The following is a 27885-nucleotide window of genomic DNA, read 5'->3' as shown; positions in this document are numbered from 1 at the left end:
GTTACATTTTTGCATGTATTTTCAAATAGACTCCTGAACTAATTCCATCCATTATGTGACACTAGGCTGACTAATGTGCAGTTCACTGACATGATCTGCGATCCCTTGCAGGTTCTCCATTTTTCCTGCCCTTTTTCAGTGTTCACTCTGGATTAGAGGTCTCTGTAACTAGTTCCTTTAAAATTCTTTACTTTGTTCTCCATGGTGGTGGTATTAAGGCATATTATTTCTGTTCACATCTGCTTTAGTTACAGCTAAAAAACTGTGGTGAAACAGCGGGAGCATGTATGGGGGAGATTTCTGTTTTATTTGTAAAAAAAAAAAAAAAAAATAGTGGAAACATAACTTGAATTTTTCTGCCCTTTTTGTGTCACTTTATGTGACATCATCATCTACTTTTAGAAATGGGCTATGGCTTCTTGTTCATTATCTTTACTTCACATTTTCCATGCTTACTGTATCAATTTTGGTACTGTTCTATTGATGTTTCCACATCTCCGTTTAACTCACCAGCAAGAGGATCATTTAGTGATCACACACAAACCTTTGTCAGCAATATTTGAGCTTTCATGAAATACTGTAATGCCCAGTATTCTCTAATACTTATTGTGTTAAATTTACCCCATCTTATTCTGCCAATGTTTCTTGTATACTTGGGAAAAGCGAGTTCTTACACGGTCTCCACAAGAGAAGCTCCCTACTGATGCATTACTCCTTTCACACAAGTCAAATGCTAGTAGAAAGCTGTGGTGATGTGATTCATATGATGCATTAGGAGCTACTAGTCTTGAATTGTGACCTGATTGACTACTTTGTTTATCAAAATTATACTCAGTATTAAATTATCTTGCACTGGATTCAGTCTTTCTGCAGTTAGAGTACCGCATAGTGCCTTAAAATTCTGGGGAAGTTTTGATGCTTTGTGAGTTGTTTAGCAAATCTGCCTGAGACGGAATCTATCTGTGTTAATTAACCAGTCGTTCCACATGTTTTAGACAGTTATTTCATTCTCTGGTGGGATTAGATGCCTACTTCACTTCCCCGTTCTCCATCGTTAGATGCGTTTATTAGCTTTGTAATCCTTAAGCGTTCAGTGGAAGGCTGTTGTCTGGGATTCTGAAGCAGAGAGATTTTTAACTAGAGCGGTCCCTCGCTGGGTTTATTACAAAGCAAACATACACATCATTGAAATGTTCCAGAAATAAAATGTCATAAAAATATTATGAAACAGAATTGTTTGATTCATGTAGTCCTTACACATGAACACCTCCCTTGTTCTTATTTATACCTAGAGTGTAAACGTTAGTATATTGGTAAGAATTGATAAATATTGGTAATAGAATATTCTGCTTATATGTCTCCTAGTGCAACATTATGAATGTTGACTTTCTTTTTTAGTTAGTGACTACCCTGGTAATCCATCTTCATCATCATTTGTTTGCATTTATGCAGGCCTATTTGAGGAATTATCATCCAGCCTCCTGGAGAAGCCATGTCCATTGGGAATTGTAATTCTAGTAAATTCTAGTAAATCTGCTGCTGAATTCCATACTGCTTCCCAGTTCTTATCTCTGGGCTCCTTGTCTGCATGTGCTCTCCTGCTCTTTCCTCTGGTCTGGGTTTTGTTCATGCATCTACATTTGAATGTGGCAGTGTCTTTGTCCTGCCAGGGCTCCAAAGCAGTTCATAGGCAGCCCAGTAGAAACAGACTTTCAGCTTCAGGTTTTCTAGTTCATGTTTGGCCCACAATAGATAATGATGCAGACAGGGTCTTGGTTAGCTCTGGGATAGATTATGGACAGCTCAGATAAAACAGGGTGAGATTTTAGCTGCAAAGTTCAGATAAGTCATTAGTGAGCAAATCCAACTGTTTATTTTTCCAGATACTGATGGAGGGGGTCTGTGGATGTTTTCTACAGTGACAGCAACTCCTGCAAGCTATTTCCATTCTGAATGTTTGTAATGTGGAAAAACAATGGTCTTTTCCTGTCAGTCTCATTCCTAATAATGTGTAATAAACTTTTTGAGATGTTTTCATAAAGAGATTCATCTGGAGGCTGGAAAAGTTCAGTTTTAAAATATTCAATTTTGGCAAAATAGTAAGTTATGAGGAAAAAAAAGCATTGGAAATAGAAACTCTAAGGTACCTGAATACCTTTGTTAACAGGTCTAACAGTAATGCTGATTTTTTTTCTCATTGGTAGTGGGAGCAGGGATGAATGATAAATATCACTTTTTAACATACTGTGTTAGAAACATTTTTACTTGCATTTTCACTTTATGTAAAAGTTTCCATACTTAATATTGATTTTAAACTTATTTTGTGTTTCAGAATGTTAAGGGGATTTTCTTGCCTATTTTTGAAAAAAGTCTTAAGAAAATAACTGAAATTATTTTTCCCCCAGTAAGTATGTACCAGGACAATTATGAGATCTGTTACTCACATATAGAATGAAATGAAATTGGAAGCAATTGGAAAATCATTTCTGAGCATCATTAGTGGAATCTGCTGCATTTCAGTGGCTCATATTCAATTCCCATTTGTAACATGTCACATCATTTCTGTCCTGCCTGACAGACAGAAGGGCTGTTATTGTGTCTCACTTGAGGAACAAGTTTACAGAGAATTTTCATGTATTAAATCACGGGATGACTTTGAGCTACTAATGTGACACCATCAAGAAAAAGGCAGCTTGAGCCTAGGATATTTCATGCAAGGTAATTTATAAAGCTAAGGAAGTATTAATGGCAGTGCACAAGGTACTGCTGAAACATGAGGAACACTGTGAAGATTTTGCCCATGCAGAAGAGTAAATGAAGTCCGACTGGGAGAGGTGTAGAAAGGGGCAGCTAGGATGATCAGGAAGGCCTGTTTTACGTGAGGGGATTAAAAGAGCTTAGCTTTTTTAGCCTAGCAAAATGAGGGCTGAGGAGGAATATGATTGCTTTCTGTAAATACGTCAAGGGAATAAATACCTGGGGGAAGAGAGAGAGAGCTGTTAGACTGAAAGATAATTTTGGCACGGGAACAAATGCATATAGACTGTCAGAGTAAATTAAGCTGGAAATGGGAAGAAAGTCTCAAGATCAGCTGAGTCTTCTGGTACTTGGGAGCAAGAACAAAGTCAGTTTTAAGCTGGATCTTTCTTAATTTGTGATTGATTAGCTTACTTAGTATAGTAGGGGAATTGGCTTCCACTCCTGTGTTATCATGGCCTGAAACTGTTACTAAACTCTACAAAAGAACTGAAAGCAATGGTATTGCACAGTTTTTTGTTGTTTGTTTGTTTGTTTTCCTTTAGGAAGATGGTAAATATTTTTTGTAACTGCTGCTCCTGTGAACTTTGGATTTCTGAAGGACAAAAATTGCTCTTGCTGGATTTGACATTGTTAGCAACACAAAAGGGATACGTGAGAATTAGCATGCAAGATTAATGGTGGTTGATGGATTAGCCAAAGTTTACGGCTTTTATTGTTCACTGTAGTCTCTCCAAAGAGTTAGCAAAAATGTAAAGTAATGAAATATTTTTGAAGATGACGTACCAATATTCTGTGACTTCTGCCAGAGTAAAGACTGCAGGATTATGTCATTCCTCAGAAAGCTTGAAGAGACCAGGTTCCCCTAATTTAAAAAAAAAAAAAATTGTTGATAAATCTGCAGAAATCCTTCCTGTGGGTTTACACTGTCTGAAATGGTATAAAAGAGGCAGGCAAAGGGTTAGATAACCTTTATTTTCCATTTTGTCTCTGTATTTTTATTTGTTAAATATTACTGGTGGTTATGATTGTTTTACCAGGAATACCTTTCTAAGCAGTGAAGTTTTTCATCTGGGGAGTTTTTGTGCCAGGTACGTAAGTTCCCACACCAACATCTGCTTGGCAATGGAAAGCAGCTATTGAAAACACTGCAGAACTTTACTTGTGGTTGTTCCAATGGTACCATGAAATTTCAGCTGTAGTCTTAATGTTTCATTATTATATTTCTTTCCATTATACACACAAGTGTGTACGTAATATATAAGAACATAATTAGGATCACGTATTCAGATGGATTGCCATTTGGAAATACCTGTACTGTTTAATCACTTAAGTGAATCCCTCTGAGATTCTAGAAAATGTTGATTTTTTGGTTTTACTTTTGAGTGTCTGCATATTACACATTTTGCTTTGTTTTTCAAAGACTAAACACATCTCATCACCCGGGCAATCTGGGAATGTCACAGCTTTCCATTGCACTAGTGAAGGTCACAGGCCTCCTGCAAGCCTTCGAAGAGGGTGCTCACTAACACCAGTCAGCAGGATAGAAACTGAAAGCTAAGCAGATATAGGGAAATACTGAGTGAGAAGGGAGATACGTCCTCACAGGGAGGAGGGAAAATAATAGGCTTGAGTTGTTTTGTTATTGCTGCTCTTGTACTTAGTCCAAGACCTACTTTGAAATAACCGCAAGAATGCAAAACAACTTTTCATGCTTTTAAGCATGAAAAGAAAACAAAAGTAAGAAATAAAGTGCTGAGAAAGTAGTGATCTACCAGAAAATAAAAATGAGTCAATTAAAAAGTTATCCGTTACTGTGCCTATAAATACACCTACCCTCTGCACTGATCTTGTAATAAATGTAAACACCATTTTATACACTGTGAAATTCTGACCCAGCTGTTCCACTGTGGCTGGACTTCATCAAAAATGTCTTTTATGCTTGAACTGGATGGCTCTGGTGCTTAGTGCAGGAAAACTTCAAATAAGATCTAAAATGCACTTTTGAGGGATTTGTGCATATTCTTAGTATGAAATATGTATGCTTGTTGCTGTGCTGTTGACTACGTGCCTCATCTGTCAGGTCTTAGGTAAGTGAGTGAGGTTTTGGGGAACTATGTTGATACAGAAAGAGTGAGAACCGACAAAAATGCATTTTTTTTCTCTTAAAAATGAATTGATCCCTCTTGTTGCCATGTAAATGTATTTTTGTCACTACAGTTTTTCACTTTGTTAGTATTGTTGATCTATTTAGAGTCTGCCTTTGCTATGACTTACATCAGGGTTCTGTTGTGAACGGTGCAGCTGTTTTGTAGTATTTAGCAAAGTGAGAACTGGAAGGACTTGGGGTCAAGACCCTGCTGTGCTAGGTGCTGCTTGAGAGCAAACACATCCCTGTCCCAGAGACCTTACAGCTCCTTTTTTGTTTTAGAGAGGCTGAACCCCTCTTAGGAGAAGACAAAATAGTGTCACAACGCAACTCTCTCAGCTTCAGCAGCAGGGCTAGGCACTTAGTACATTGATTTACAACAGTGTTGTAATCTAAATAGGAAGCAGGTGGAGTTACAACTGGGTATGATACTTCGGATATTAATGGCTTGGCTTGGCAGTGGAATTTCTAAAGCTGTATATACTTTTTCTGTCTTAATTATGCATTCATTAAAAGCTTTTATACCCAACAGAATAAAGTAAATATTTTTTGATCTCTGTAGTGTGCTCCCAGACTGTAGATTTGCACAGCAGGGTCTTGATAATCTGAATAAATTGTGTTTCCCCAAGGAGTTTATCTTTCAAATAAGGTCATAAAGAAATGCATTCTTTCCCCTTAGTTCTCCTTGTGCTTTTTCTGCTATTTATAACATGGAGCACAGGAATAGAGGTATATTGTACTCTACTGTGTACTTGGTTATGATTAACTCTAATTTATCAATCTGTTACTTACATCCTTTTCTGTGCCTTTTGCAATGCAATTATTCTTTAAAGTATGAACGAATAAAGATGGATTTGGAAGTAATTTAAATACAATATTTATATAATTTTCCCTGTTTGACAATTTATCGCATCTCTATGTTAAAAATACACCTCTGTATCAAAACACAGGCAATGACACATCATTTATTTTGAATATCTAATATCATCTCTCAGGTTACGCTTGTTTGGAAAACTGATTTTCTTTTACAAGGGTTTTAAATGGCAGCTCATTGTTAAAGTGGTTGGCATCTAGAGGCTGATGCTACTGAAACAGAAGGCAAGTAACATAGAACAATGGAGACTTATTTCTGGGAGTGGGGAAGAGGAGGAAAGTATAGTAAGTGGAATGCGTAGGATCAAAGACAGTTTCTCATTTTAGAGGTAGACCTGATAAATAATTTGGCCAATTTATTAAATTGGTTTGACTACACTGTGAGATTTTAGAATCTGTTAGTTGAAGATCTGTATATATGATCTTAGACACATTTGTTCAGTTTGCATATTTCAGCTGTGTAACATGCATCATATCAGAAGAGAGAAGGATCACTGTCTTTCCCTGATTCTCTGTGACAGTTCTGCTTGTGTTCCTATTTCATCCTTCATTGAAAAAAATATAGATGGCATATATTTTAAAGTTTTTATAAATGAGATTAAAAGCTACAGTAATTTACATAGGACTGTTTTGTAGTTTTTTAAATAACTTATGCAGTGATACAGTTCCAGACATGCACAACTTTTAAATTTTATAGTTGCTTCTTTAACACAATATAATAAAATATGTGGAAACCAGAGACTGCTAGAACTCATGACAAGAAATAAATTTCCTATTTAGTATCCTGTTTCATTTTTTCATTTATCTAACAATTTTTAAATTCAGTTGAGAGTTTAACTTTTAAAAATCTATTCAGACTGAATTGATAGTGATTGCTTTGATACTTTTGATACTTGTTTTTTTAAAAGCCAGAAGGTAAGCTGTATATTTTTTGTAACTTACATCCTGCATTTTAGTCTGATATTTTTGAAAGTCTTACCAGCTATTGAGATCTAGGTTATCTGATCCGTAGTATACATCTTGCAATCTCAGCATGACATTTCGGCCCTCTTGTATCATCACAGAGGCAGTAATGTATAGTCCTGTGTCATTTTGATTGGAATATTGGTATGACAGTCTGATAATTTTCATTTGTAAAAGCTAATGCACTACTTCTCTGGCTGTGAAATACAAACCCGTAGATCTATTCTAACCTTGAAAAAACAGAAATAGTGTTTCTGATTACAGGCCAAGATCAGTTTTAACAAAATATACTTGCAATATTCATCGAGCAGTAAACCATGTGTCCAGTAGGTCATTAACATATTACGTTAGACAAAGCATCAAAAGACTGCTGAAGCCTACCAATAAAAATAAGTAAACAAATAAACCCCATAATAAATAAATAAGCAGACATGTAATAAATAAATAAACATCTGGAGTAAATGTACATTTAAAAATATAAATAAATAAATAATATTGTAAACAAACAGCTGATGAGAGTTTATTTATTTATCCATAGGTATCTTCAGCATCTCCAAATGTATGACAGCTTTCATCAAAAACTTCAATTGGTGTTGATTTAAGGGGTAGGGGAGCCTGAGGGATCATTAAAAATACCCAAATGAAAAAATGCAGGTGTACCAGTATCTTTCAGATTTCACTGAAAATGTGAAGATTTTTCAGGGAAAATCTGCATTTGTGTGTCACATTACTCGCTAGTGAGGAAAGATTTTTCTATGTTATTTCCAATCCTCTTCTGAAGACCACCATAAGCCACCTCCATTGACCCTTAATGGAGTTTGGTTGGGCTTGTATTTTAGTTGGAACGTTGCTCCTCAGATCCCAATGCTCAATCATTTATTTGTTTATTTTATCCTTCCCAAATATAGCTGTTTAGTACAAAAGAGCTCGATAAATATACACTGAGTTATTGTAAATTTCTTGTGGGATGTTTTGCATTCATTCAATCAAGAAGTTTTTTGAAAAAATAGTCTTCCAAACCAGTGATGATAACACCATGGTTGTTGCTTTGTTAAATTCTGTGAGATTTTAGGACAAGAGGGAATGGCCTCAAGTTGCTCCGGGGGAGGTTTAGGTTGGAAACAAGGAGACGTTTCTTCTCAGAAAGAGCAGTCAGGCATTGGAATGGGTTGCCCAGGGAGGTGGTGGCGTCACCGTCCCTGGGGGTGCTCAAGGAAAGGTTGGATGTGGTGCTTAGGGACATGGTTCAGTGGGTGATATTGGTGGTAGAGGAATGGTTGGACCAGATGATCTTGGAGGTCTTTTACAACCTTAATGATTCTAAGATTCACTTTGATTTTACTGCCTACTGCCTTACGTTGGTGCCACCATTGTGTGGCTATCCTCGGCGTGGTGTTGTGAGGTACCGTTTGTGATCTGCAGATATTGAGTCACAGGGCAAGTGCACGGACTGGATATTTCTCATGTAAAATTCATTCCTTTCTTTCTGTCTGTCTGCAACTGGGGAGGATTTATCCTTACCTCCTCTATGTTAATGTGAAGAGGAGGTGACACCGTAGAACTGTTCAGAATTTCTGTGGCTTTGGGGAGGATGGGTATTAGTGGTTATTCTGAAAACATAAACAACTTTTATTTGTTCTTCCAAGAAAACAAAATGAAGCTCCTATGCCGCAGTGTAAGTAGGTAATGAATAGGATTTGTCTTTAATCTACGACAGTGCTAGTGGAGGTGGATCGTTCAGGTTGGGAGATAATGCAGCAAATAGGAGCCTGTGATGGAATTTGATTCTGTTTCCTCCAGTACTGACTTCTCTAAGCAGGTGAAAAAAATTCTTTCTCCACTCTCCATTGCATATGCATAAACAGCTCCACAGTCATTGGGACAGCCACCCAATTCACACGTTCGAGATGTAGCCCATAAAACCTTCCAAAAAAACCCTCTTCGCACTTTCCCATCTTCCCTGTTGCTCTGCTCTATCTGCCAGCCGTGCAGCTCATTTGACATTTACAAGATTTCTTGTCAGTTTCATTTGGTTCTGCCATCCCATCCAGCAGAGCAGCGAAAGTGAAATTGACTTAATTCAGTCTGTTTCTCTTCCCTGCTCTAGTCCCTGTGTTAACGAACCAGGGAGCGAAACTGACAACAGTTCTTGTCACTTTCACACCTGGAGCTGGTCAAGGAGAAGGCTGCTGAGAGGGAGCAATGCGGTAAATTGGAAGATGAAAACCGGGATTGCGGAGGGGAGAGGAAGAGACGTGTGAGCGTACAGCGAGAACAGAGAGAGCGGATACACGGGCTGCCTTCCCAAACGTCCTGGGTGCTTTTCTCTAACGTGGATGAATTATGAGGAGCCTGTGGTCTAGAGTAGCAATAGTAAGCTGTCCAGACACTAATTTCCAAGGGGGGCCAGGACAAAAACATTAACCTGTAAATATACATTACCTGTTATCAGAATGCAAAACTTCTTTCCCTGAGTTACTGCAGCTTTTGTCTCTGCAGGTTTTCAGCTGCTAGAAGGAGGTGGGGAAAGAATTTGAGGCCAACATCCCCTATAGGTTGCCGTCAGTGGGTGGAAAAAGAAAGGTCTATTTGTTTGTTCAAGATAAATGCACGCAAAATAAAATGTAGCTCACAGTCTTGTAGTTTGTGAGGTTTCATGGAACTAAAAATTGTACTGCACAGGTGCTCTAGTTCGATCAGAACAGTAAATAACGAGAAACAACTGTTTTGTACCAAACCATTGTAGTTAACAAATACATTTTTTAATCCATTTATTAACTCCCGCAAGCTCTCGTCATACAGTGTAAATCCTGCTGGTTTGTTATTTTATGTACTAAGGCATATTTCTTATAGATGCTGTATGCATATGTAACTGTAGCAGTTCCAAAATAAATGAGTAGTATCATATATATTTGCATATGCACTGTTAACATTTGCACATACATTCTGAATGAAGCTGTGTTAATTAATTTCAAGTTGTATTACCTTCCTTCTCCCCAGCTTCCAAAAGAACAACCTTCTTCATTATCTGAGATCTGTGTTTTTTTTGTTCCCCCTTTATTTGGCATTGTTGTTGTTCTTTTTTTCTGAGACGTATTTTGTTTGCTTCACCCATTTAGGAATTAAATAGTTTTAATTACTTGGACCTGTATAAGCTTGCGGACCTCTTCAACCTCACTTTGTTGGAGAATGCAGTGGTTGACTTCTTAGTAAAACATCTCTCTGAGCTATTGAAGAATCATCCTGAAGAAGTCCTGGCACTCCCATACTGTCTCCTTCGAGAGGTTTTTAAAAGTGATAGACTCACTTCACTCAGTGAAGAACAAATCTGGCAGGTAAGGAGACCGGTGAACAAGCAGAATGTGTGATACTCTCTAAACCATAACAATGCTCTGTTGCTTTGGATCCCTGGAGCAATCTTGAGGGAGAATTAAGTGCTTGCAGAAAAGCTGTGAGTAACAACCAAGGGAAATTTCTAAATGAAATTTAAAAACATCATGTTGTGTTAATGCAGTTAGTTTGTTCTGAAGAGAACTCTGTTTTATTAGTTAACTTGTTTTGTTTGAATGTGGCCAGAGATTTTCTTCCAGATCAAAACTTTGCTGGTGAGAAGAGATGGCCAATGCATGTGACTCTCTTGTTGTCATCTCTGGTGAGGCTAATGCTACAAATCTGGTGACAAACCTGCTTCTGCAGTCTGTCCCATTCACTTCAGAGAAACTTTGTTAGTCCTTGAAATTGTTTAGGCCACAGCAACAGATTTTGCCTGAATTTTGCCTGAATCAAACTAGAGGATCGTCACACAGACTGCTCTGCTCGGAGATGAATGGAGGCTTCAGTAGGTTTGTGGCAAGAAGTTGGAGGTGGCAAACATTTCCTTTAAAAAAAAAAAAAAAAAGTTGGATCCAGAAAAGCACCAAGTTGCTTGCCATAGAATATTAGCAAGATACAAGCATTATGTTATAACCTCTAGTGTGGGAGGAAAAAACACCTATTACGAAAAAACGTCTAGTCTGTAAAGAGAAACACAAAAACTAAAACAAAATCTGTCCTTGGAAACATTCCCGTCATATGTCTGCAAAAATTGCAGCTCATGATATAGTGGAAGTAAATCTCTGTAACGTTTGTTACCCAAACACTTTTTTTGGTTTCTTTTTCACTGTCATATTTTACAGAAGGAAAGTATTTCAGGGTATTTCAAGGTAGAATGTAATTTGCTTGAAAGACACCTGTGCTTTCTTTTAGGAAGTGGGTTATCTTGGCCCAGCAGAGAAGACAGTGTCAGAAGAATGTTTTATATTTATTTAAATCTCTATTACTTATCTACTTATGTTTCAGATTTTTAAAGCAACTTATTTCATGTATATGCCATCGCTTTCTCAAAAGGTAAAACATATATTCTTTTGTAGGGCACTTCATGTTCTGTGGATGAATAATGCCACGAAGGAACAAAGTGTTCTTAAAAAATAAAAATGCCTAGTTAAGCCCTTCAAACCACAAAGACAATATGCAAGTGCAACTTAACCCTTCAGTCTGATAACTGATACACTGTTTCCCAAAACTTTGAGGCTAGATTATGGAGTATTTTACAAAGATATTTTCTGCAGATAGTAATATAAAGCTAGGCTCTTTCTTGCTCTGCTCTCTAGAGGATGATGTCTTTACAAGAGAACCTGCAGCACACTACCTGTGATAGGTTTTTGTTTCGTTTCGTTTTGTTTTTAGGCAGGATACTCTGGAGTCCTAGCCCATATTCTGTTTATCAGAAAAGTTTTTGATGTACAAGTTCATATATGGGGCATGGCTGATTGGCCAATTTGCTTTTATCATTGTTTTTCTGCAGGTTCACTGCAGGTTCACTTGCTATGCACTTGGAGATACTTTTGCTAGAAAAATTGCTACAGAAAGCTGCGTAGGTATTATTTAATGCCAGCTCAATAATGAACAAGCATACACAGCATCCTATGTGCCATGCAAGCTACTGGAATAAAGTTTGGAAAGTGATCTTTAAATTCTGTGTCATTGTCCCGTCCTGCAAGAAGAACTCAGAAATAATTTTCTTAATCGTGTTCGCTCTGGTTAATTAATGTCATGAGGCAAATCTGACAAAGCCTATGTTTCTGTTGCAGGGTCATACTGGGAAGAGATACTTATAGGTAATATGGTGCTTTTTGAGTGACAACAAACTCCACACTGTCCATTTAAGTGTTATCATAATTGCCTCTCCAAAGGTTACTAATGCTGTTACGAAGAATTTTTTAAACTGATTTTCTGCTGTAGGCAAAATGTGTATGTGTCTTTTAATTCAGTCTGTACAACCAGGAATAAATATATATTTTATAAATATTCCAGCTCCCCAGGATGAATTAAAAGACATACATAAATATTTACCAATTTGGGCATTCAGAAGGCAATAAGAAACTGTTTTTGCTTTATCTTAGTAAATAAGTAATTCCCTCGTAGTCAACCCAATAGAGGAAAATCAAATCAGACTGGCTATATTGCCTCAAGTGTAGTTAAGTTCATCATTTTTGCTAAGGTTATAGTGGTAATGCAATATACCATGGAAGAATCTAATATTCAGCCCAGGGTGAAGATTGGGTATGCCAGAGGATTAGTGTCAGGGTGCTTTATAGAAGTGAAACTTGATGGACAGGCTGGAGACAGATCTACAGAATCTCATTAAATTGCTGAATTGTTCATTACTGAGCACTCTCACTGTAATAAAGTGCTCATTGACTTTGACAAATCCCCATCCCATGTCTTAAGGAAGAACAGCAAAGCAAGAGGTGTTGGGGAAGCTAGAGGAAATTGGCACAAAGTGGGGCAGATAATAGAAAAGCTGATGGGGGATGCTACCATTTCATTTGTCTGTCTTACCTGTGACTAGTGTGGCCTCCCGCACACACACGTGCATGCATGTTATGGCAATATGAGTTCACGATGTCCCCAAGGCACCTCTACTGGTAGGGCTCCCTTGAAGCCCTAAGCACAAATTAAAGCTTCCCTCAACAAACCCTAGGACAGGATGTCATTGTCTGCAGAGCTCAGTTATTTTTGATAGTTTAAATTCCCAATGTCCACTGGGTGATTCGATCCTAATGCACATAAAGATTAAGGTAGTTATTTTAATGCATCAAAGTACACAGAGTGATGATGCTTGAATGTGATTTAAACTGAAGGGACTGCACCTCATATCCGTCACATTTTGGATTTTTGTTAGACTATCAATTATGAATTGCCCAATTCCAGTGAATATTGTAAAATACAACCTTGAGCAAACCAAGCTTCAGAAAATTAAACAGTAACATTAATGACAATTTATTAGGATGTGGATTAGTGTAACATAATGTAGTAATTCCTTTGTATTCTTTCAGAAGGAAAAAGGTGACTTCCAAACCAGGTTAAAGTAGACAAACTTCTTAGTTCATTTCCCTTTCTACCTCTTAAAGTGTACTGAAACTCTTTGGCCTGGTGTAGGTATCTTAAATTAGTGGAGAAAATAGACTATGAATATAATTGTATATTTCTTAAATAAGCAGAAAGACAAGCCACCAGAAACCCTCTGTAGGATGGGAAATGGGAGAAACATGTTAGCTTCAATATAATGATTTTTTTTTTTTTTTTTTAACTAGGCTAAGCCAGTAACTATTATTATTAGGTGACATAGGGTTTGTTTTCATATTGATTTTTACATTTTACTATTGTGTGAGATTATGAGATATCGTTTGTGATTTGTCAGCTCGCTTAGGTGTGAGTAAATTTAAAGCAGTGACGTGGAAAAAAAATATTAAAGGAAGAAACATGGGAAAATCTTGAAGAAACTGGGGGAAAAAAGCTAATTCTTCAGTACTTTTGCTCTTTGTCATGAGCTGTGCATGCTTTTTTTCACAGGAAATGGTCATGATGAGGACATAAATGTCTAGTTTATCATGAAGTGAAAAGTGAATCTTTTCATAATTGGCCATTACTAAAAAGGCTCATTGGCTCTGCTTTAAGGAAGCAGATGAATTCTTTCCCTTGATAATTGGCAAGGTAACCAACCTTGTACAACAAAATGGGTTCTCAGAGAAATCTAGCAGGAGAGGGCTTCTTGCGGGAACCAAGCAAGTAGAAAGCAAGCCCAGGATTTAGGTAATAATAAACTCACATTAGACTTAGTTGTAATATAGAATCATAGAATCAGAGAAAAATTAAGGATGGAAAGGACCTTCAAGATCATCTGGTCCAACCATTCCCCTACCGCCAATTTCACCCACTAAACCATGTCCCTAAGCACCACGTCCAACCTTTCCTTGAACACCCCCAGGGACGGTGACTCCACCACTTCCCTGGACAACCTGTCCGAATGCCTGACCACTCTTTCTAAGAAGGAATGTGTCCTAATTGTTTTAACTGTTGAAGAGTAGTTCTCTTTGTCCAGTTCTTTGTTTTAATTGTTGAAGAGTAGGGGCATGACGTTTCCATTTTTCCACTCACCACGGACATCGCCCGACTGCCAGGACTTTTCAGCTATGATGGAGAGAGGCTTGGCAACTCCATCAGCCAGTTCCCTCAGGACCCTGGGATTCATGTCATCAGGTCCCACAGACTTGTACGTGTTTAGATTCATCAGGTGGTCTCGAATGTGCTCTTCACTTACAGTGGGTGGGACTTTGATCCTGCAGCCTCCATCTATGGATTCACGGAAATGAAAGACTTGGGAAGTCCGTCTAACAGTGCAGATGGAGGCAAAGAAGTTGCTGAGTACCTCGGCCTTCATGTCTGTCGTTACCAATTACTCAGATATAGAAACTAATATAAGAAATTAGCCACCTATAATTGCTTACACGCTACTATTTTCACCCCTCGGTCTATTTTAACAAATGTTAAAGGTGCATGGTGGCCCCTGGGGACTCCTCCTGTCACCCCAGCACAGCAGCCCAAAGGAAGCTGGGTCCTCTCTTGTGCTCTTCCTTGAGGCTCTGTGCAGAAGGGCTGCCACCTCTCGCACAAGGGCTGGCGGATGGGAAAGAAGCACTCGCAAAACCCCTGAGAATTGGCAAGAGTTCTTTATTGCTGGGTGTTTGGTGGCTCCAAGCTAATGCTTGGGATGGAGCCTGAGCAATGATGAGCAGGGAGCTCGCTGGCCCCTGCTGTGAAGCTGTTGGTGTTCTCTGATGGCACAGAGCAAAGACCTGCTGGGGTAGTCCCAGGTCTGATGTGGCCGAGGTGGACCCACTTCCATGGGTTCCTCCACCTCTTCTTGTGGACCCACCTCCATGGGCTCCACGGTGTTAGGCAGGAGGACAAGCCAGTCCTTGCCTGGGACTGCCCACACGGGATGCCTTCCATCAGGAATATTTTCAGGCCAGGGTACCGAACCAGGGGGTTGCCCAGTTCTACGTTTAGGCCCCATGCCGCTGTCCAGTTCATTTCCAGGCATGGGTTCAACGCTGCCATCTGTTTTACAGCCATGGCTGGGTCCCACGCTGCATTCTGGCCGATAGGCACGCCTCTGCTCCCCACGGCTGTCTGCCTCACGCTCCTGCCTTTGCTCCACACCACCATTGCACCCTTGGTTAGGCCCAGGCCCCTGTCGCTGTACGTTTGAGGGGCCGGCCTGTTCCCCACATTGCAGTGGTGCCAGTGATATCGCTGATACGTGTCTGTGGGCCGGGCACCAGATGTCCCCCGGGCACTGGTGTCTTTTGTGCCGGAGGTGCTGTCCCTCTGCCCATGACACATCTTCCTCTCATTAGCTGCTTCCTCACACTGCTTTGCTGTCCTCACACCGAGGCAGGCTGCCGCTTGCCTTGCTCCTTCTCTAGCCTTCTTCCTGCCGTGTACGCTGGCTCTCAGAGGACCGAGTAGCTGAGCAAGTGGTGGGCCAGCTGCAAGGGTCCTGTTTTATAGGGCCTGGGGCAAAGGTGGGGCAGCGGTGGCCACTGTGACCTCAGCAAGCCTCTGTGATGCCCAACACAGGTTGGATATTAGGTAGAACTTCTTTACTGAATGGGTTGTTAGTCACTGGAACGGGCTGCCCAGGGAAGTGGTTGAGTCACCATCCCTAGAGGTCTTTAAAAGACGTTTAGATGTAGAGCCTAGGGATATGGTTTAGTGGAGGACTTGTTAGTGTTAGGTCAGAGGTTGGACTAGGTGATCTTGGAGGTCTCTTCCAACCTAGACTATTCTGTGATTCTGTGAACACGAGTGGCCCAAAGGCAGCTGTGCTGGGAGCAGCCTGGAAGATGCCCTCACATGGAGGGAGGAGGAGGGTTAGGGGGCTGAGGGCCCCTTTTCTGGGGCTGGCTCCCCCAGGCCATTGGGCTTGCCAGAGAGAAAGGCTGCCCCATGCAATCCTGCCTCAACCCATTTTTCTTCAGATCTCCAAGGGTTAGAATCTCTTGTTAACAAAAGAAATTATGCATACTGGATTATTTAGTGTATTGTTTACATGCGTATGTAATACTTAATGAGTTCACCATTACTATAAAACTATAATCAAACTGAAAAATAATATGGTCAATATTGTCCGAATAAATGATTTAGAAGGAGGTGTGCTGAATATGGGATAGATAAGCTTCTACTGAAACAAGTTAATGATCAGAGTTGCTACTGACTAGAAACCTGATTTAGCCTTTTCATAATACCAAACACAACAGTGTGGATGGCTGATCCTCAGATCAGCTCTGATGAGAAGGACCTGGGGGTGCTGGTTGACAAGCAGCTCAATACGAGCCAGCAATGTGTACTTGCAGCCTAAAAAGCCAACCTGGCTTTTCCTGGGCTGCATCAAAAGCAGCGTGGCCAGCAAGGCAAGGGAGGTGATTCTCCTCTGCTTTTGTGAGACCCCATCTTGAGTGCTGCATTCAGCTCTGGGGGCCCCAGCACAAGAAGGTCACGCACCTATTAGACCAAGTCCAGAGGAGGACCACAAGGTTGATCAGAGGGCTGGAGCACCTCTCCTATGAAGACAGGCAGAAGGAGTTGGGGTTGCTCAGCCTTGAGAAGAGAAGGCTCCAGGGAGACCTTATAGTGGCCTTCCAGTACCTAAAGGGGGCCTGCAGGAAAGCTGGGGAGGGACTCTTTGTCAGGGGGTGTAATGAAAAGTGAGTAAAGCCATTAAACGGGGGAATGGCTTTAAACTAAAAAAAAAAAAAAAAAAAAAAAAAGGTTTAGATTAGATATTGGGAAGAAGTTCTTCACTCTGAGGCTGGTGAGACTCTGGCACAGGTTGCCCAGAGAAGCTGTGGATGCCCCATCCCTGGAGGCCAGGCTGGATGGGGCTATGAGCAATCTGGTCTGGTGGGAGGTGTCTCTGCCCATGGCAGCGGGACTGGAACTAGATGATCTTTAAGGTCCCTTCCAACCCAAACCATTCTGTGATTCTATGGTTGCTGCCTCAAGCGCAGAAGTCCATCCAGGACAGGAATACACGTCACTGCTAGCTTTACCTGATCTTTATGCTTACACACTATGCAGTCACATACTTTGATGGCCCCTGTCCACTGCTGCCAGCGTCATCGTGATCCTAAAAGAGGAACTAGACATAACTGGTTGTAAACTGGCTGTACTGTTTTGTGAATAAGCTTTCCAGATGCACACAATTCAGTGATCGATCATACAGAGTGCCAATACAGATGTTGAGGGTTAAACAGTCTCCAGTCTGCTGTACTGGACTACTTTTTGTCATTTATTGAAGATTTAGGAATATATTGTGCTTCCACATACTAGCCAAAAAGTCCTCTGAAGAAAGTGAAAAAAGCAGTTTTTATAAATTAACTTAAAACTCAAAATATATAAGTACCAGTTGCATTCATATAAACTGCACTGTACAATATTTTCCTATTTATTTTAATCTCCATCATGTATACATAGAATATCCCAATTTGGAAGGGACCAACAGGGACCATCCAAAATATGGGTATTTTCAATTCCTATATTAAAAATTCCAAAAACTTTAAAGTTCAGTACTTTACAATTTTGTCTTGAATGAAAGTGAAACCAATGCCTACAGAAAATGTAATTTTCATTACTATACCATTCGAAAGTAGAGTAAGTCTGCATTTTCCACAGAAGGTGTTTTACCAAATGAAACAGTTCACACTGTAGGAGAAAATATTAACTTTATTAAAAGAACACAAGTCACCAATGATGAGTAGGAATTTTAATGAAGATCATGTGGCTCTATGATAAATGTGACTGTCTCAAGAGCAAGTTTTCTGTATGTAAAATCTTTATTGTTATGTCTTGTCACATTCATGATTAAAAACTTCAGTGTCATAAGGCCTAAGTGCTCATATGTTAAGGATCAAGCTAATAGTTAGACATATCTACTGGATCATTCAGTCTCCCAGCAGGATATTGGCAGGGGGGTTGGACTAGATTACCTCCAGGGGTCCCTTCCAACCTCAGCCATTCTGTGACTGGTCAGATAATGCTTTATTAAACACTGCACTTGATCCAAGGTGATTTCTTGATGTCTAAGCAAAGAGTCTTAACATGGCATCAGTATAGATTAGGTTATTCCTCCCCTGCTGCTGGTTAACTAAGTTGTTGAAAGAGATATATTTTTAAACAGTTAACTTTAAAAATAGATCAACTTTAGTGTTCACCAGTGCTTTCGATGTTAGGATTAGGAAGTTTGAGATGGGGTTTTATTTTGCCACATAACTCGTTTTCTTGATTATCAACTGATAAGCAAGTAGTCTAGGAACAATGGGCAGAAAAAACTCTGCAAGCAGTTTATTCAGCTAGAAAGTATGACTCAGCTGTGCTGGGTCTTTTCCAGGGCTAGGCTCCCAAGGCATTCCAGGCCTGTTAACTTGTGTGCAACTTGTGAACTTGTATTCATGAAGCGAATTATCCACATGGGAAAGTGTAGCACTAGTTACTCCTTCATTGCTATAAATGGGAAGTGCAAAAGCAATATTTGGTTTCCATATTAAAGAAGCATCATTTCTTGAATATATAGAAAAATAAAAGACAGACTACAGTGCCATAGGTCAATAAGAGTTGTTAAGTGCCTGTTTTATAAAAATGTATAAATCCAACTTTTTCACTACACACCTATTCATCCTCTTCTTCAGAAGGGTTAAGTGCCCAATTTTTAACTGCCTTTTCTTGCACTTCAGCTCCATTTTGAATCTCGTGGTGCGACTTGTGGAGGGCCAAGGATATTCTCCTGCAGGAATCCCGCAGGGTTCAGTGCTGTTAGAACTTCTGCTGTGCACACATTATGGCAGGCTGTTACGATGGAAGAGTTCCCTGTCAAAGACAGGCCCTCTGACATCTTCCATCCATCTCCAGTGATGCCCGCAGTTTCCTACGCAGAACAGCAGTGACTAGAAGTGGGTTACCATGTTCCAGCACAAACTTGCCATTCCATCAGTGCAGTACTTCAGGTTTTTTGCACTGTCAATCATTTGATTCTACTGAGCAATTTTTAATACGGAGAGAGCAAAATTTGTGTTTCTCAGTGGTATATGTATGTTGTGACAAAATGTGGACTAAGTGCCTTGCTAAATGGGGACATAAGTTTTACTGCAAAACAAGTAATGATACGAAATAGCAAGCAAAGGAGAGCATTTCAGTAATCAAGGTTGTGTTTAAACAGTGCATTAGCCTTTCACTGTTCAAGAAATAAGCTTAAGTGCTCTCTTGGGCAATAAGTAAAATCATGTCTGGTGGTCTAATGCTCATCCCTGGTGAGTATTTAGCCTAAGTAGAAAACCACCACACTAAAACGTGGCTGTCAGCCTCTCATCATGAGAAGCAGAGAGAAAAAAGGAGTTTGATGCATATCAAGGCCAAGGTGAATTGATAAAGCTACATGGGAAAATTAGCATATTTCTTGTGCATATTTTGCTGTGTTTTCAACCCCTTTTTAATTCACTTTTCATGAGCAGTCTACATGAAAGTGCCAAAGAGTCGCTCGTGAATCACAGTGTCCACTGTGCTGGATCTGTGATGGTTGCGCTGTGTATCATGGCTAGCTGCAAGCAAGATTATGTTAATAAAACATAAAAGAAAAATAGTGTGAAAACAGAACCTGTGATAGGATGTAGGTTTCATTTTCATAAGGCTTATCAAAATAAGACGTACCTCCCCTGAACTGACTGTAATGGTAATACTCCTTGCAGTCCCTCCAGACTGCTTGGGTGGGATTCGTTTTTGTCAACATAGGTATGTGCAGCATTTTTGGTAGGATGTCCCTGACATGTAGGGCAAGCTGGCAGCTGTGGCACAGGATCTGTGGCACAGATCAAGGTGATCTGTGCCACCTGGAGCTGGAGACTGGGCAGGATATGTACCTGCTGCAGTGGATTGAGGCAGTAGATGTAGGCAGCTGAATTTCATGCCGTGATCTGCTGGTGTGCTCAGGTCACACATGTTTTTCACGATAGTTTTTGCATCATTCATAATAGTATTGCCATTTTGGCTTATGGTGGAAATGAGTGCTACCCCTGTTTGTGCTCTCCCCTTAGTTTATGAAACACCTTCCCCCCTTTTTCTTCCTTAGTTTAAATCTAGCTTTCTCATAATCTGGTACTTTCCATAAAGTTTTGTGAACTTCATGTATTCCTTTGGTCTGAACTTCTAAAAGTTTCTGCGTGTTATTTCTTCAATATTGGCTAATCTGATTCCTGTTTTTGTTTGTTTGTTTGTTTTTTATAAACAATGGCAGTACTGAATGGAATTCTTTGTATTAAAAATAATGTTATATTAGGAGCAACTGTGTATTCTCCTACTTTTTCTTTTTGTTGCATGTCAGTTCCTATCAGAAAACTTGATTATTTTGCTGCCACTGCTGTGAGCAATAGAGGAATTACTGGAGGGCATTACTTTTGCCTAAGTGTCCTACAGTAACATTGTCTCACCTTATTTATCCCAGATTAACTTCAGAAAAGCATAGAGCATCACACCGGTATTTAGGAGGGCTGCTGTGCCCACAGCTCTTGAATTTAGGTCACTTCTTCAGCTAAGCAATGGATGTGTGTTTTGATTTAGAAAGCCAAAAAGAGGACACCAAGGTGTGCACACAGCAAGACAGCTTCTGTGATACTGCATTCTGCATTTGAATTAGTCTGTTATGGTGGGTTTTGTGTTGACTGCTCTGCTCTTTGTGGCATTGGCCTGTTAGAGATTAACTGAGGTATAATTGTAAAATTGTATAATACACAGATATGTGGTTACATGATAGAAAGTTGTATAGCTCATAGCGTTGTGAAAGCCAGACATGGTTGGAAATACTCATTACTTTCATTTTTAAGGTGAAGAACAGCATAAATAAAGTCTAAAACTCACAAATGATCAAATGAGACAGTCCAGTGCTACTATCTTAGTTAACATCTTACCTTCAGATATGAATGCCAGTAATTTCTTCCCTTTCAAAATCCTAGTAAAGCTGTTTAATACTGTTTCTGATGGGTTTAAGCTTGTTGAAAATGATAGAAAATGAGAAGCTCTTTTGAGAATTCCCAGCTCTGCATTTCAGTTTTACTTTGAGAGCTGGTAGAAGCATTGCCTCTATTTGTACCTTGAAACCAAAGAAGATGGAGAAAGAAAATTAAACTCCAGGTTGGCTAAAACCATATAAATTTTATGATGTTCACCTTTCAGCAGTTGCAGTTGTTTCATTTTGCTTCAGATAAAATTTGATTTTTAATAATAAATTAATGTTTGTTTTAATCTTGCAGGAAGTAAACTCTGACATTCCCAATTCATGGGAATACATTCAAGATCTTAAAGCCTTGTTTGCAAATGTGTTCAAGTATTTAAGTCACTTTTAAAAATAAATTACATTCTTGGGACAATTAGTTGATTTTGAAAAAACTCATTGCTTAATAATAATGAGTCCGGCAGTAATCTGAAGCCCATCATATGGGGATTAAAGACTAAACAGTGGCCTCGTACAGAAAGGAAGCCTACAGGAAAGCTGGGGAGGAACTCTTTATCAGGGAATGTAGTGATAGGACAAGAAGAAATGGCTTTAAGCTAAAAGAGGATAGTTTTAGGTTAGATATGAAGAAGAAATCCTTCACTCAGAGGGTGGTGAGGCACTGGCACAGGTTGCCCAGAGAAGCTGTGGATGCCCCCTCCCTGGAAGTGTTCAAGGCCAGGTTGGATGGGGCTTGGAGCAATCTGATCTAGTGGGAGGTGTCCCTGCCCATGGCAGGGGGGTGGAACTGGTTGGTCTTGAAGGTCCCCTCCAACCCAAACCATTCGATGGATCTAAATCAGAATCATTTTTATTTTTGTATTTAAAAAAAAGCAGCAGGGGAACAAATTCCTAAGTGGAAAATCAGCTGAAATAAATACCAAAATAGATATGTATTTACTGTCGTCGTGCTAAATCAAGTTCTTAGTGGAATTTGAAGAAAGCAGAAGTAAATTTTCTGCTCACAGGAAAAGGCTTAAATATTCCCACAGTTAATATTAGTGGTCCTGTCCAAGTTTCAGCAGTGCTTCAGAGTTGAAGAATTGAGTTTACAAATTTGTGACATGCAGTTCAGTGGCTGGTGTTTGATGATTGCATGAGTGAAGTGGAAGCAGGGGGAACTCAGACAGCACTTGGCTATGAGACCCAGGTAAGGGTAAACTGATGTTGTCATTGTCAGAGGGCTTAGTTCATTAAAATAATAAAGAAGAACAAAACAGAAATAAATTTATTCTTGCAGTGAAGATGCTGGTGATACCACTGTTAATACCTGGTGATTTCACTTGGAAAAATTGACCTCAGTGATTTTGTAGTAACATGGCATGTTGAGAGCATACCTATATATATAAATGGACTAAGAGTATTTACTTTGATGTGCATTTTTGTGTGACCTAAGATATTAATGACATATAAGTCCTATATAGCTATTGTCAAGATTATTATAGAAAATGATAAATTTTTATGTGATTTGTTGGATTTGCCTATTAAACTCATATAAAATTATACCCTAACAATAGGGAAGGAAGGAATAGGAATCTTTTGACATTCAAGAACCATTTAGACTAATTTTCACAGAGCTGTGCTGCATATTTTATAGAATTTTGTCTATTTTGTGCCTATTTAGTTTTCTAACAATTTTTACTGATGAAAGCTTGTAGATTCCTGTATCCTTAGAGAGCCACTGTACTTTAAAAGTATATTTCAAGGGAAAAAATAGAAAGAGGAATAGCAATAAAAACACTGTGTATCGTATGGTGAGAGATTGTCCCTTCCAGTTACAATTATGTACCAGCAACTTATTTTAATGCTAAGCGTGGCTGTGTAAAGTTTCAGTGCATTTGATGTCAGCCTGAATGTTTCCTCTAAAAATAAAGGTGAACAGTTCTAGATTTTGAAATGATGGCTGCTGAGTTGGGGGTGGGTTCTTCTTCCACCTCCCATGCACACTTTCCGTAACCTGTTTGAGAAAAGAGAAACCATTGTTATGTAAGTTGGCCTAATGCTATCATAAACTTTGATCTCCTCAAACTAAAAAACAAATCACAGTTAAGGGTCCTAGTTAGATAGCTCAGTTCACAAAGAGATAAGCTTCTGTTCACTGCAACTTTAAAACAAGCAAAACAACAACAATAAAAAAATAGATAAATTCAACTAGCAATGTGATTTTTACTATTATGACGAATAATAGAGGGGCTGAACTGGAGTGTTCTATGATAAGTTAGAAAATGGATGGAAAAGAGTTGTTAGAGCTTCTCTTCTCAGAGCTTCTTGTCATTTAATATAGTTCAGAGAGGCAGATCTACTAGGATCCATAGGAACCTGTTAAACTGTATTTTAGGAATGCTTATGATGGTGGTTGGAGGGTTGCTCCCCTTCTCTAAGTCACCGTATGGCTGGACCTGTGTGCAAGGAAGAAGCAAGGTTACATCCAGATGCCAGTTTGGGGATTGGGTTTTATTGTTTTGCTTTGCACTGGTTAAACTGTCACCCCCCATGCTCCTTTCGGATGATCCTGTTAAAAACAGAAGTTACTTTAATTGAAGCAGTAAGTAGAGCCCTTCCAGTGCGATCTGTCCCAGCTCATTTATTTTTTTGTGTGTGCACTTCCAGCTCTGATATTCCTTGCAGGGCACAGGTTGTCAATAGTGGGGTATCCATGAAGGCTGTTGCAACAGGGGCTCCACACTAGTTCATATTTGTTTTAAACGTACAGTTGTATGTATGGAGTGTCATTGCTTGAGGTTGCATTGGGCCTTGCTTGTTCCCTCCATCAAAGCAGAAGAATGAGTTAGGTGTAAGAAGCACGTTTTTAGGTCTGCCTTTGTATAGAAGCTCCAAATGACCATAAAGGAAGCTACTCTACGGTTTGAGGACTTGATTGCACAGGAATGCAATTCTCTGGAAGTGCAATGTAAGATAATTTTGTCTTTGCTGCTCTAAGTTGGGAAAGAATACAGTGTTTTGCAGTCAGTATGGAGATGTGCTTTTCAGCTTCAAAATTTCTTAAACACTTTTGTCAGATGATACTTAGGGACCTAGTATGTCTTCTGTTTCAGGTACCCACATCTCACCAGGCTTCATTCTGTGCCATGAAGCACAAAATCTCCACAGGATTTTGATAGCGGAGACAAGAGACTCAGTTGTGTACAGGTTGAAGGGACAGAAGATATTGATTAAGTGTCAACTGTGCCATTGCTGTCTTCTGTCATATCACTTAATTTTTCTCTCTCTTAGTTCCCATGTCTAGAAAGTGGTTGAAATGTACACTTCTCACAGAGAAACTTGAGTTTTAGAGCTTATAAATTGCTTTGAGATACTTGGAAGGAAAGTGCTATATAATTTTGAAGTTCAGATTCCCCAGAAGGTGTAAAATGGCAAACTTCCATGAGCTGTGATAATTTACAACAGCTGAGAGTTTACCTTCTGTCCCTACCTTACTTCACTTCATGCTTGAGTAGATGAAAAGTTTAGTTTTTCTGTTTTAGCAACTTATTGGTTTAATACATGATGAATTACCATATATAATATTATTTATTAATGTAGTCCAGTTAGACTTTTATGAAGCTGATTTTTGATCATAGCTGTTTTATCACAAGTCTAAAGAGCTGAAATATTTTTATTGAGGTTAGTCAATGTCTTCTAGGTAGGTATCTGTCAAGTCTCATTTCCATTAACAATTAGGAATAGTAGCAAAATAGCAGGCAATAAAATGTTTGGAAGAAGTGAATACAGTTTTGAAAAGTATACTTTCAATTCCTAACCTTCTATAAAAATGACATTTTTTTCCTATGTATTTCTATAAAATTCCTGTAAAATGAATCTACCACTTCCTCTCTTACAATGTTTTTCATAAGTAATAGCCCTTTTGGGAAGGCTAGTATCATTATCTTGTACTTGGGAGGATGAAAGCTCACATTCTAGAGTTCATCTTTGGGATGAAGAATTCCTCCTCTCTTCATAAGTTTGTTTTCTGGAGGTATTTATTTTTTAAAAAAGATACAGCTGTTAAAATTGCTACTAATGAAGCTGTTTGACTAAGAAGTCTGCCAAAGTCTTGTAGGTTTTTTGTCCTCCTTGTACTTGTTGAGGACTGTGGAGGACAATGTATTTGTCTAGCAGACCTGTGAGGAAATTGGGCAACTGGTGATTGATGCATCATAGCTGATATGCTTTAAGATGATAGATTGTTCCAGTACGTGGAGAAACATTTTCTTCAGAGTCTTCCCTTCACTCCATCTAAGAGAGTGGTGGCAGCTTCCCAAACTTTTATTTCCCATCTCCATTAACATGTTAGGATTGTTCTGGGGTCATTCCCAGGAGTTCATTGAATCTATGTATGTATTGTCAATAGCGTCTTTAGACTTGGAAAAGGTTGGGCTTTTAATATTTGAAATGGAAATAAAGGTGGAACTCAGCTGTCAGCTGAGTGCAAGGACTGAAGGACTGAGGGGAAGTACCAAGCCATTGCAGACTGGGCAACTTTTGCTGTGCTTCCTTTATCTAGGATTTGGAGCTAATGGATCTTATTTGGGCTGAGTTTGGAGCCTCAATGCTATCTGAGGGTGGTAAGAATTCCCTCACCGTAAAATAGAAAAAGCACCTACGTTCCACAGCATTATGTGCAGACTGTACCTTGACAGTGGACAGAGCTGGCTGAGAGGAAGATGCAGGCAATCTACAGAAGTGGGATGTGCGATAACTTGAAAATACCAGCTGATTACTTAGCTTGATATTTAAAATCAATTTGCATCCCCTTTTCTTTCCAGAAAACCTGGTCCTGTGAATTTAGTTACATCATGAGTAGACTTCAATAAACTGAAGTGAAACAAGAACAAGTGAAAGCAGCATCCTCTGTGTCTGCAAGGATGTGCAAACTTCTTCGTTTTAGGGCACCTGTCTGTGTTTTCCGTCTAGATAAATGTTCTGCTTACAGCCCTGAGCTTTTAAGGAATTAAAATTTCCATTCTGTACTGCGAGGAAATGATACAAGAATCAAAATTTCTTAGAAAGCCTTTGGTGTTCAGTCTTCTCTATCCTCAGAAGCCTTTGGGAGTCAGTCTTCTCTACCCACTCCCCATTCAAATTAACCTGCTTCTGAGCTGCTTTTTTTGTCATGGTATGCTGACCTGAGCACTGGTGTGCACTTTGTGATGCCTGACAGACTAGGTCACATATGATCAGAGAACAACAGATTTACTGCTCATCACTTGCAATAGTTGCTTCCTGCAGAGGTACAAAGAGGTTCTTTTGATTTACAGTGCCTTCCTGACATAGCTACTGGGAGGATGGGACAGCACATGGCTGGAGATGGGTGAGGCCAGGAGTGGAAGTGGACTGTAGCTGAGGAGATGCAGGAAACTCAAGTCTTCCATTCTTTTCAAATTTTGGCACAGCAGCCCCATTTTTCAATTTTTCTTTTCATTTGTGAGGCACTCTGATTCTGTGCTAATGGGTAAGGTAAGTGTGAGATAGATTCCTTGCCCATCCTTTAGAATGTGGGAATGAACAACCCACCAGAAAACTAAATATTGATGCTGTCTGTTGCATCTGATAATTGGTCTCTGCTTTCATCTCCAAACAATCCTTTGCTTGTATTCCCTTATTCGTTGTAAGAGGAAAAGTATTATTAATGCAATGTTCTTTTTTTTTTTTTTCTTCTCTGTGTGTGTATGAGCAAGAACATGCTGCAATAAATAGATTGGCCAAGAGATCCTTGCCCATTTTTTTAATCTTCTCTTAACATGAAGAATATGAGCACTGATAAATTGTTCTGCTAATCAAACAGCACTGAAAGGTTAGGTCATTGGAAGTCTTTAGTCATTTTGTGCTTTTCAAGAGTGAATTTGTTAAAATTATGCTGAATACCCACTTAAAGCCTCAGCTGAAAACCCTACCTGTGTTTTATAACTCTGCACTGTCAGAACTCATAATAAGTCAAACATTCTTTCAGAGGTACTCATAAGGGAGAAAAAACCCTGTAAATTTAAGAGTAATTTCAGATTGTAAATGAAAAAGAGAGGCACGACTGTTCATTTGCACCAATCATGCCTTCCTTTCATCTGCTCTGATTAGGCCTGGTGCGGTTTCATCAAACTACTCCATCACTGAGCTGTCACTCCAGTCGTCTGTTGATTGAAAACAATCAGGGCTCTGATGGCACAATTATTCTGACCCTTTAACTAGAGGCTGCTGTGATAATGAAAGGTTGATTATGATAGTTTGTGCCTCTTTCAGTTTGCCAAGAAGGTTAATTTGGGCATCAGACGGATGTTTAATGGGCGCTTGCTGGCTACACTGAGGTAAATGAGAACGTGCAGTCTTCGATATTGCACGGATATAGTTTGGCTGTCAATCATTGTCATTTTGAGTTTGTGCCTCACACTCTGGAAATCACATTTTATTTTTTCCTTGGGATTTAATTTATTCTGTGCCCTGAGGAAGTTCTTTCGCTCTGTGACCTTCACAGTAGCTTTCTCTGTCTTTTTTCCCTTCCCTCAAATGGAGCCCAAAGGCATAATACATCTAGAGGAACATTTTTCTTTCATTTTTTTTGCATTAGAAAAAAAAAAAAGGAAGGAAAATTTTAAATCCCTGTTTATCAACTAACCCCGAACAGAGTAAATGTTTTAATTCTGATTGTAAAATCGGAATGTGCAAATGAAAGCTTGCCTGCTTGCTAATGCAGCGCCACACCGGGGGCTGCTTACATACACACACATTT

At 39.3% G+C, this 27885-nt stretch overlaps 1 protein-coding gene across 14 annotated transcripts in view; it reads left to right on the top strand.

Annotated features, from left to right (window-relative positions):
- KLHL32 (kelch like family member 32) overlaps positions 1 to 27885 on the top strand; it is a 128616-nt gene that overhangs the window by 77480 nt on the left and 23251 nt on the right. For 11 of the 14 annotated variants that reach the window (XM_035319994.1, XM_035319993.1, XM_035319987.1 and 8 more), the window contains one exon: positions 9862 to 10077. The exons of 1 other annotated variant lie outside the window; for it this stretch is intronic. In XM_035319994.1, coding sequence (XP_035175885.1) covers positions 9862 to 10077 — 216 coding nt within the window. Of the gene's footprint in view, positions 1 to 8849; positions 8950 to 9861; positions 10078 to 10987; positions 11410 to 27885 lie in introns of those variants that run through there. 2 more of the 14 variants (XM_035319999.1, XM_035319998.1) reach the window with 2 other exon arrangements.

The sequence above is a fragment of the Oxyura jamaicensis genome, chromosome 3 (genome assembly GCF_011077185.1).
Source record: "Oxyura jamaicensis isolate SHBP4307 breed ruddy duck chromosome 3, BPBGC_Ojam_1.0, whole genome shotgun sequence".
Classification (NCBI taxonomy): domain Eukaryota; kingdom Metazoa; phylum Chordata; class Aves; order Anseriformes; family Anatidae; genus Oxyura; species Oxyura jamaicensis.
The sequence above is the reverse complement of the archived record's forward strand: the minus strand, read 5'-3'. Positions and strand labels throughout refer to the sequence as shown.